The sequence below is a fragment of the Cydia splendana genome, chromosome 6, assembly GCF_910591565.1.
Source record: "Cydia splendana chromosome 6, ilCydSple1.2, whole genome shotgun sequence".
In the NCBI taxonomy this organism is placed as follows: Eukaryota; Metazoa; Arthropoda; class Insecta; order Lepidoptera; family Tortricidae; genus Cydia; species Cydia splendana.
The window spans coordinates 24,669,444-24,681,027 of NC_085965.1; the positions used below are offsets into that span (position 1 = coordinate 24,669,444).

General features: G+C 40.0%; 1 protein-coding gene across 1 annotated transcript; it reads left to right on the forward strand.

Moving 5' to 3' along the window:
* The first annotated feature begins 4,969 nt into the window (after positions 1 to 4,969).
* Positions 4,970 to 10,860, forward strand: LOC134791921 (deoxynucleoside kinase-like). Its single transcript, XM_063763038.1, has 5 exons — positions 4,970 to 5,302; positions 5,735 to 5,904; positions 6,175 to 6,311; positions 10,270 to 10,364; positions 10,696 to 10,860. The coding sequence occupies exons 1-5, from the start codon at positions 5,159 to 5,161 to the stop codon at positions 10,840 to 10,842; spliced, it is 693 nt and encodes a 230-aa protein (XP_063619108.1). The 5' UTR covers positions 4,970 to 5,158; the 3' UTR covers positions 10,843 to 10,860.
* The last annotated feature ends 724 nt before the right edge of the window (positions 10,861 to 11,584 follow it).

An 11,584-nucleotide genomic window follows, 5' to 3' on the forward strand; every position in this document is an offset into this window, starting at 1 on the left:
CATTTTATTTTGTGAGACTCTCTCTAAAATCAAGATTTTGATCTTATGATAAGGTGCAGGTGATGGATCAGATGAATGATACTTTGGGAGTTTCGAGTCTTCGAATATAATCGAACGAGCGAGCAAAGCGAAGCGAAGTTCTTACATTCAACTTGGAACACACAGCTGGCATCACCTGAGGGACATATATGTGGTGAAGAAAACCGGGCAAGTGCGAGTCGAACTCGCGCACGAAGGGTTCCGTACTGCAAAAAACGGCAAAAAAAAAACGGTCACCCATCCAAGTACTGACCCCGCCCGACGTTGCTTAACTTCGGGCAAAAATCACGTTTGTTGTATGGGAGCCCCACTTAAATCTTTATTTTATTCTGTTTTTTAGTATTTGTTGTTATAGCGGCAACAGAAATACATCATCTGTGAAAATTTCAACTATCACGGTTCGTGAAATACAGCCTGGTGACAGACGGACGGACGGACGGACGGACAGCGGAGTCTTAGTAATAGGGTCCCGTTTTACCCTTGGGTACGGAACCCTAAAACACGGGGGTCAATAATGGCGACAAAGTTTGCCGACTTTATCCTTTTTAGGGTTCCGTACCCAAAAGGTAAAACGGGACCCTATTACTAAGACTTCGCTGTCCGTCCGTCCGTCCGTCCGTCCGTCCGTCTGTCTGTCACCAGGCTGTATCTCACGAACCGTGATAGCTAGACAGTTGAAATTTTCACAGATGATGTATTTCTGTTGCCGCTATAACAACAAATACTAAAAACAGAATAAAATAAAGATTTAAATGGGGCTCCCATACAACAAACGTGATTTTTGACCAAAGTTAAGCAACGTCGGACGTCGGGCGTGGTCAGTACTTGGATGGGTGACCGTTTTGTTTTGCATTGTTTTTCCGTTTTTTTTTTTTCATTATGGTACGGAACCCTTCATGCGCGAGTCCGACTCGCACTTGTTTGAGTACATTGGTCTGACTTTTGAGTACGCCACTGTCCCGATTCCACTTCTCGACGCTTATTAGAGAAAATTAAATTTGAGATCTTACCTGAACGGCGTCGCGCGTCGCCAGGACTCGGTAAGCTAGTGGGGTGTGTTTGGGGCGACAATGCGCTCGTTATCCCATTATAACGACACATAATGAGCCGGGCACTTTAATTACGTGCGGACTGCTCTGTTATCTGCTCACGACGGGATTTAGTGCGCTACATATAACTAAACATTTCTGACTGAATCACATTTTTATTATACCTATGACTAGTGGCTCTGTGAGCTGTAGACCTCGCGAGCAGAGCTTGAAATAACATGGTGCTAAGAGCTTTAAATACACCGTGTTTTTTTTGATTTCCGTTAATTTCAAGGGTGCATTCCTGAGCTTAAATCAAGTAACTTTCTCAAAGACACCGATGTTCTAATTAAGTCCATTTCGGAGATAATCCATAATTTATTTTTTTACTATAAGGCCTCTACAAGCTTGTACACTTGCCTTAGGGCCGGCTTACATATTGATTAGTGTTTAGAATGAGTTCATACATTTGCTACTAAACTTAAGTACAATCTCGTCTTTGACGACCGGTCTGGCCTAGTGGGTAGTGACCCTGCCTATGAAGCCGATGGTCCCGGGTTCGAATCCTGGTAAGGGCATTTATTTGTATGATGATACAGATATTTGTTCCTGAGTCATGGTTGTTTTCTATGTATTTAAGTATTTATATATTATATTTATCGTTGTCTGAGTACTCACAACACAAGCTTTCTTGAGCTTACCGTGGGGCTTAGTCAATTTGTGTAAAAATGTCCTGTAATATTTATTTATTTATTTATTTATTTATTTAATCTCGGTCGATTGATGTACGAAATGACATTGATATGTCACAGATTTCAATTGTTTGGTTGAGTTAAATGTAATGCCCGTGTTACAACAACGCTATATGCTACATTTAATTACTTTTTAAACAAAAAAAAACAAAAAAGAAAACAAAAAAAAAATTTTTTTTTGAAAATTAACTATGCCATTTAGTTCTTATAAACGTACTTAACTATACCCCGAAGTTAACGGAATTCAATAAAAACACGGTGTATAGTAAATTAAAGAAAAACAATACGAAATTTATGTGTAAAAAAATACAAAAAGTTATAATATCCCAGCATACAATTACTGGGGATCGAACCCAGACCCTCTGTGCAAACAGAAAAAGCGAACGTTTACAAACTGAGCCAAATAGTTCTTAGATGGGTTGACGAAATTTAGCTACTCCTTCTCAAATTTAAATTAGTTAAAATTAAATATCTAAATACCGCCTAAACCAGCGATAATTTTTTTCTGCATTTTTTGCTATTAACTCTGTAAACATGTTTCAAAAAGAAAAAAGTCTTATGATATCGATACGACTATTTGTTTAGGCGCCAGGTATCACGACTCCGCCATTTTTAAAAATTTCCAAAAACCGGATTGACAAAAACATTTTATTTAGACATAAAATTCGGTCACAAAATTTCACGAGAATCGGTTAAGAATTGCGACCTGTAGAGGAGAACATCCGGACATACGAAAGCAAAATGCCCGAGTCAAAACGTAGACCTTCGCTTCGCTTCGGTCAATAAGGTTTTATTTTATGAGTGAAATTACAATGTGGATACAAAATTAGTGTAGACATTTCTTGAAAGTTTAGCACTTTAATTTATTTAGAAAATTTATTAAAATTTAAGTAGGTACCTAATGAATGTACAGTAGGTACAAACATATTTCTTCAATACCTACACACAAAGTCGACTGGGAATAATAGTTATTTGTACAACAAGAGATCAAAGTTTGATATTTCTTCGAGTGCTTATTTTGAGTCCCTTGCAAGCGAAAGATTCTATAATAGATTCACGAGCGTAGCGAGTGAATCTAATTTAGAATCTTGAGCGTAGTAAGGGATTCAAAAGCGCACGAGATGTAAATAACTTTGATCTCGTGTAGTACACAAAAATTTTCACCCTAAGCAGTGAGAACATACCTAGAGGGACAGAGATAATAGAACCCAAGTATATCGAACTTGTATTAGACCCCGCATGTTGAAATGACTATAAAGGTCACTTGAATGTCATTTTGTCTCACTCAGTGAGCAAAATCGCATTTTGCTCACTGAGTGAGACACAATCAGTGAGCAAAATGCGATTTTGCTCACTGAGTGAGACAAAATGACTCAGTGAGCAAAATCGCATTTTGCTCACTGTTTTTAAGAAGCAAAGTACCCCTGTTCGAGCTGCTGAGGTGAAAAGTTTATTTTAATTTCCTGCGTTTTCCCACTGACAGGTTTTATTGGTCATGGACCATGACCAATAAAACGTAATAGTGATCCAAAAGACTCGAGCCCTGTGAGCCTTTTTTTAGGGCACGCCTCATTTCTTGACGCCTAAAAGGCTAAAAGCCTATTTTACTAATGAAATAAAAAAGGCTTTTAGCCTTTTAGGCGTCAAGAAATGAGGCGAGCCCTAAAAAAAGGCTCACAGGGCTCGAGTCTTTTGGATCACTAGTCATGGTTACTAGGTACCTAATACCTACTTTTTTAACAAGACCGAAGTGATCCCATAAGAGCTCCGCGAACAGTTTTGTGCGGAGCTCTAAAAATTACGCGCAAGTTTCAAAGGGATTTTATTAGGTAGGTACCTTAGTGTACCTACCCAATTATGAAAAAGTACGTTTGAACTCTGCTGCGTTCTGCCATCTATAGTAACAGCCAGTGGCAAGTAAAATTGGTTATTTCAAAGCGAGCCAATTTATACACGTGCCGGAAATGGAACATATGTGATATCTGCAGCAGCCGTCACTCCGAGCTTCCGTTCATTTCATCTCTAAATGGAACTGTCAATCCACTTTGTATTAATTCAGGTTGCGGAGATTTTTTTAGTTTTAGTACCTGCTTTTGTTAGTGATTTTTAATTACACGCACAGTTACCCACCATGGGTTTAACTTACCCTAGAATTTGTTTTTTTATGGGTTAAACATTTTACAGATCAGTAAATATTGACCAATTTTTTACAATATATAGGGAAGATGGTTCTTGGCCTACTCTGGTTGATTGGCCCTTGCGACTTGCAAGGGATAATGAGTTTTTGCATCGCGCTTTCTACAGAAAGGGATGAAGAAAGTTACATGAAATAGTAAATGGATCCTAAATAATGTGTCCTGCAAAAAGGTACGAATAAAAGTAAGCAATAATCCCCTATACCTACCCTGAAAGGTATTGCTCAAATCTCGCACTCCACTATATCCCCGCAGCGGTAACGCTGTTAATGTGGTTTGCTGGTTTGAGTTACAGTCGGCAAGTGAAGGAAGTAAGACATAGGTAAGTGCACAAACGTTTACCTACTTATGTAACAGGTACAGAAACTGCTTGGATAACTTCATACCCAAGCAAAGGGTCTAACGCGCATCGAAAAACGTTATCTGACCCTCCGTTTCTCGAAATGGCTCGAATATGCAAGAGCGATAGAGGCAGTAGATAACGATTATTAGGTTTTCGAATGTTGGCGGTAGGCCCCTAGTACCGCAAAACACTACTTTCGTTTGTTTCTTTTACTGCAGTATTAATTTTAATTTATTTGAAGTTTTAGAAGTCTAGTTTAGTATTTAGATTTAATGTTATTCATACTTTATATGCATCCAAAAAGTTTTGTAATAAATGCATGTTATTTTTTGTAACTAAATTTAGATTTTTGATGTTTGCAATAGTTGGCCACCAGGTATTTCCCATTTTTGGGATTTTCTGGACTAATTATTAATGTTGCTGCTTTTAAAAAATTACAATACTTGGCGGATCATAGTTTTGATTACTCCAAAGAGTACAATTACCGAATTATTACTCTTTCGGTAGTAATTTTTGGCGATTTATTTGATAAAACACGCGTCTAAGTGTTTTTATCGGGAGCTCAAACAATCTGCCATTTTGACATTGACAGTTGTTTTTGTGTATGCAGCGCGAAGCGCGAGATTTGCCGCCGTTTCTCTCAGATTATTGTGTTATTTTCTATTTGGGCGCCAGATGCAATTTATTGTGGCCTTCGTGACACGTTGCACGTAGTCAAATCACAAATGCCGTGGGTCACATAGGTTAAAATATATCTGTTATCCAAGTTCAAGGCCTATTTCAAAACGCATTCAGAATATAATGTCTCAAATGAAATCAGTGGGCTCCGCTGCACGTTTGGCGGGCTCTCGGCCCTTCAGAGTGTCCATCGAAGGCAACATTGGCTCAGGGAAGTCGACTTGTATCAAGTTCTTTCAGAAAAATCGCAACGTTGAGGCACATCCGGTGAGTTACTGAGATACCTACGTAATTTTGACAATCAGTCTGCGCGCTGATTCTCTGCGACACCAGACAGTTTAAAACCGAAGTCGTCGAGAACTTGCTCTAATATTTTAAATTACTAAATTAGCAGGCTAAGAGCACCCTACATATGGTATTTTCAGGCAGAGAATAGTAGCTGACAAAGCTTGCCTTGTCTACAGGTTGCTAGGTTCATTCCCTCCTCATTTTGACTAAAAGCAAAGAGAATTAAGTAGATAGATATTGTATTGTCTTTGCTAAAAGTTTGTAGTATACTAGTTAGTAGAGTTAATATCAACTGCACCCTTTTTACTTAGGGTCAACTTTGGCATCTCTGTGGAAAGTAAGTATTGCTGTAGGTTCAAAATTGCCCTAGGGGCTATATATGAAAACTAACAATATACATTTGTTTTGCAGGAACCCTTGAATGAATGGAGGAATGTTGGTGGCCACAACCTGCTGGGACTGTTGTATGGGAATGTGCACAAGTGGACCTTCCCGTTCCAGCACTATGTACACCTGAGCCGCCTCAAGATACAGATTAGCCCACCCTCGCACCCGGAGATCACTGTCAAAATGTTTGAGAGGTAAAAAGTTTGTTAGTTTTGGGACCATTACCTATTCCTCGCAAAATTGTTAAAGCGCACTAAAATTCATCAAACTCTTATCTTCTTCTTCTCTCATGTCGAGGTTCCCCTAAACAGTGGATGGTCAGAAAGCAGCGGTGCTGACAGCCCGGACTGAGGCAGTGACCGTTTTATAAGCCATAAAGTTGGGTTTTCAAAGTTCTTGATCTGAATGAGGGTCTTGCTTGCACCATATGAAATAAAGAAACATGTTGAATTGTGTATTTGCAGATCAGTGCAGAACAGCCGGCACTGCTTTGTAGAGAACGCCAAGAAACAGAATTATTTGGAAGATGCGGAGTACCAGGTACTGATGACGTGGTTTGATTACTCTGAGAAAAATCTTGACATCAGCCTGGACCTTATTGGTGAGTTAGAGACCTAATTCTTCAAGAGTTAGATCTTCAGAATTCTTTAAGATGAGGGGATTCTGGTAGAATTTTAGTTTCAAATACACATAGAGCTAGGTGGCCATTGTTATTCCTAGACCGATATCAATGGTGGTAAAGGTTGTCAGTGGTTAAGAACGACTTTTACAGTACATATGGTCCTATTTTCCCGCACTAGTGCGTAATATATTATATTATTGCGTATTGCATATTTTGGCCACCTCTCACGACGTTCTCCTGATAGCCTAGAAATGACGACTATGACGGGCAAAGTTGAGGGCCAGAGGACTCGCGGCAGACCACCCGCTAGATGGAGCGCACAAGTCACTACACCGCTGCATCTACATCTGCAGGAAGCCGTACATATGGCGGGTGACAGAAGCCTATGGAAGAGACTGGTCAGCAACATTAGGACATGATGTCACGATCCTCAGCATTGAGGGAACGACTGATGATGATGATGATGAGTGCGTAATATAGCACTTTTCGTGTGTATATATGTCAAAAGTTTAAAGGGCCATATGTACTGTAAAACGTTGTACGATAGACGTGCGAATAGGTAATTCGCAACTCGTTTAGAATTTCCTCTTTTCCGCACTTTTATCGTAAATTAACTATTATTTATAATTCCAAACACTTCAGAGCGCTCTTACAAGAAAAGTCGAAATAATGCAAAATTGATGATACTAGTCGACAAAATTCAGGACTTTGCGCTCATTATTAGAAACAATGAGTACTTGCTCCAGTAAAAGCGTCTTCTTATCTTTAGAAATATCGTTGTAAATATTAGAAAAAGGACTTATTAAATTAGTAATGATTTTTTTTCTGATGGTCGTTTCCGAAAAACCCCGTGAAGCACTGAATGGCGAGCTCTTATTTGGAAATGTTGAGAAGTTTACTCTGCTAAACCTGGCTATTTTGTATTACTAATACCCTGTACTTTAGGCATATCAAACGATATTTTTCCTATATACCTCTGAGAAAGAGAAAATCAAAATAAAACGAACTCAATTTTCTCTCCGAAACAAGTGTCAATTCCTACGAAAATCTACATAATATCGAAGTCATTTTCATACTCAAGCAACCTGCAACGTTTGCTTATACTGTTGGTATACATTAGTGTTTATGAAATTCTACTATAATTTTTTGGCAATTTTTTGAAAACTACTCTATATTACCGATGACACGCGCTGCGCCAGCTCAGTCTGCTCAGTGCCGCGGCAGAGCTTGTAGAGGCAGGACGTGTGTCGGTCGGCTCCGCACATTTTCAACGGCGACGACGAGGTTTTTTATCATTGTGTGCGGCGGGAGCCGTGTAAAACGCTATACTGTGTGCGTGTAAACCGCAACGAGAGACTTTGATCCTAGCACTGTTTTTATAGTACATTTTATAATTTATAATGGTACTTACAGTTTAATAAACTACCGCACAGGATTAAAAATATTTGAAACGACCTGACATTCTATATGTATTTATTTGACTCAAGATAGTACTCAGGGTCTGATGATGGAGCCGGAAGGTGGTCACCGGTACCAATCAACCATGTAACTAAACCACTTCGTGTTTAGGCTTGTTTTATTCATCTCAACAAGATCTTTGACACAAGATAGTACTCAGGGTCTGATGATGGAGCCGGAAGGTGGTCACCGGTACCAATCAACCATGCAACTAAACCACTTCGTGTTTGGGCTCGTTTGACTCTTCAACAAGATCTTTGACTTAAGATAGTACTCAGGGTCTGATGATGGAGCTGGAAGGTGGTCACCGGTACCAATCAACCATGCAACTAAACCACTTCGTGTTTAGGCTCGTTTTATTCGTCTCAACAAGATCTTTGACACAAGATAGTACTCAGGGTCTGATGATGGAGCCGGAAGGTGGTCACCGGTACCAATCAACCATGCAACTAAACCACTTCGTGTTTGGGCTCGTTTGATTCGTCTCAACAAGATCTTTGACACAAGATAGTAGTCAAGGTCTGATGATGGAGCCGGAAGGTGGTCACCGGTACCAATCAACCATGCAACTAAACCACTTCGTGTTTAGGCACGTTTTATTCATCTCAACAAGATCTTTGACACAAGGTAGTACTCAGGGTGTGATGATGGAGCGCGAAGGTGGCGACGGGTACCTGTCTATCATGTAACTGAACCACTTCATGTTTGGGCTCGTTTGATTCGTCTCAACAAGACCTTGGACACAAGATAGTACTCAGGATCTGATGATGGAGCTGGAAGGTGGCCATGGGTACCAGTCTACCATATGTAACTGAACCACTTCGTGTTTGGGCTCGTTTGATTTGTCGCAACAAGATCTTTGACACAAGGTAGTACTGAGGGTCTGATGATGGAGCCGGAAGGTGGTCACCGGTACCAATCAACCATGCAACTAAACCACTTCGTGTTTCGCTTCGTTCGATTCGTCGCAACAAGATCTTTGATACAAGTTTGTACTCAGGCTCTGATGATGAAGCTGGACTGTGGCCACGGGTACCAGTCTACCATGTAACTGAACCACTTCGTGTTTGGGCTCGTTTGATTCGTCGCAATAAGATCTTTGACACAAGATACTACTCAGGGTCTGATGATGGAGCTCGAAGGTGGCGACGGGTACCAGTCTATCACGTAACTGAACCACTTCGTGTTTGGGCTTCGTGTTTGGTTTATCACCTAGTGTCAAAGATCTTGTTGAGACGAATCAAACGAGCCTAAAAACGAAGTGGTTTAGTTGCATGGTTGATTGGTACCGGTGACCACCTTCCAGCTCCATCATCAGACTCTGAGTATCACCCAGTGTCAAAGATCTTGTTGAGACTAATCAAACGAGCCTAAACATGAAGTGGTTTAGTTGCATGGTTGATTAGTACCGGTGACCACCTTCCAGCTCCATCATCAGACTCTGAGTATCACCTAGTGTCAAAGATCTTGTTGAGACCAATCAAACGAGCCCAAACACGAAGTTGTTTAGTTACATGATAGACTGGTACCCGTGGCCACCTTCCAGCTCCATCATCAGACCCTGCGTATCTTCAGTGTCAAAGATCTTGTTGAGACGAATCAAACGAGCCCAAACACGAAGTGGTTTAGTTACATGATAGACTGGTACCCGTGGCCACCTTCCAGCTCCATCATCAGACCCTGTGTATCTTCAGTGTCAAAGATCTTGTTGAGACGAATCAAACGAGCATAATCATGTTACTACATGGTTGGTTGGTATCCGTGACCACCTTAATCATCATCATTATCATCAGATCCTCAGTACCAGTTAGTTTTTAAACCCTCGTTGATACAAACTTTACAAACCTATAGGTACCAAATGCAATGACGAAACATGTAAATAAGCGAGTAGGTACCTATAATTTCTTTCGAGTAATATACCTTCCTAAGTTCGAGTATGGGCTATTCATAAATTACGTCGTTTCAAATGGGAGGAGGGGGGAGGGGGGGTCTGGACATCGGATGATGGTAGCATGACGTAGGAGGAAACAGAGTCATCCGAAGCATGATTTTTGGATGATTTGAGGGGTGGGGGGGTCAAAAATCGTCAAAAATAGATGACGTAATTTATGAACAGCCCCTATGTACATTTGCACTGCATTTAGTATTTCGTACTTACCAAATAACAGTTTTAGGACTTTAAAAGTTAAGTACAGTTAGTGTTGTTATGGTTGATTTCAATATGCTTCGCGAAGGATCAAGAATGTTTAATCCATCATTGTAGTGCGAGTGTGGCAGAAGGGATCGGCATACAGAGCTCGCACGGCCTGCCGCAGCGCGTAAAATACCTAAACTCGCTCAACGCCGAAATGTAATAGCGCTCTTCAGATTGCCGGGTACCTAATTCCGAAAATGAACTCTGATGGAATTATGGGTAATTTTCGGAAATACCCAAATAGGAGTTTTTGAAAGAAATCATAATGGCATAATATAATTTCAGTATACTTGCGGACGACGCCACAAGTGGTGTACGATCGCATGCTGAAGCGAGCGCGCGCCGAAGAGGCCGAGATACCCCTCGAATACTTACAAGAGGTAAGTTCAATGTTCTGGATCACTTAGTACATAGTACATACCTTGTCACAATGACAGGGATGGCAGATTGAGATCCCTAGCGGCCTTCATATTGTCACCGTGGTAAGGTATGAAACTGCCCAGAATTAATATTGCTTGACTGTATAAGACTATAGGTATAGATTCTGGTATAGAATATTTCTAACGATTGTAATTTGTGACGTTTTCAATTTAAAGGTTGAATCAAGACATTGTCGGTTGTAGAAAAGGTTTATTTCAAATTGAAGCTATAAGAAAATAGCACCTTATTGCCAACCGACAAATTGATATCCCCAATGACATATATCCACAGGTACACGATTCATACGAGAATTGGTTGAGCTCTGGGTCCGTGGGCTGCGAGGTGCTCACCATCGACGCGGACCGCGGCCTCGACCGAGTCGTGGAGGACTTAGAACGCTACTCATACAAGATCCTCGGTGGGAACCACACCAACTGACACCGGAAACTCCAGAGGGGCTAAGGCTGCGTTTCCACCAGAAATGTACGAGGATACGTAGCGTCGTGTTTGTTAATATCCAATAGAATCACTTAATTTATTACCTATCCTCGCTCAGCGCGGATAATTAAATATTCTATTAGTTCTTAACCACTACGCATCCTCGCACATTTCTGATGAAAACTCAGATGAACAAGAAGTTCTGTGATGGCGCTTTGTTTTGTGGTAGGTACCTTACTGAATATTCTCATTTTTGATAAAACTCGTGTAGCGCCATCTGCATTAGCTGTCAAATTAAAGCACGCATTATTGTTAGAATTTATACCTTTCCTGCTAATAATCAGTATAATAATTCTTTACTATAAATGCCAAATAAAAACAGCTGTGACATACAACAAAATTCAGTGAGTCAAAAGTTTAGTGTTCACAGAACAGTCAAAAGTCTGTTCTGTGAACACTAAAAATACTTATGAAAGAGCCAAAATACCTAGTTCAAATATCAACTTTTACTGCTTATTTTATTATAGTTACCTCTAGCATTAATTAATTTATAAGTATTTTAAGAAGCGATGGACTGAGTAGAAATAATTAAATAATATTGCCTTATTGTTGACCAATGCTTATGTTTATAACTAACAATTACCTCAATATGTTTTGTCAGTTAAATTTTATTAAATCAAGTATAACTAAATAAATTATTTTCATCTAAATATTTTTTATCTTTATGTTATCCTATATCCAA

Bases quoted from the DNA above. Each gene is read 5' to 3' on its own strand.
- LOC134791921 (XM_063763038.1), top strand. From the start codon at position 5,159: ATGTCTCAAATGAAATCAGTGGGCTCCGCTGCACGTTTGGCGGGCTCT. The intron at 5,303-5,734 runs GTGAGTTACTGA...TTTGTTTTGCAG, and splicing joins GCAACGTTGAGGCACATCCG to GAACCCTTGAATGAATGGAG. The intron at 5,905-6,174 runs GTAAAAAGTTTG...GTGTATTTGCAG, and splicing joins ACTGTCAAAATGTTTGAGAG to ATCAGTGCAGAACAGCCGGC.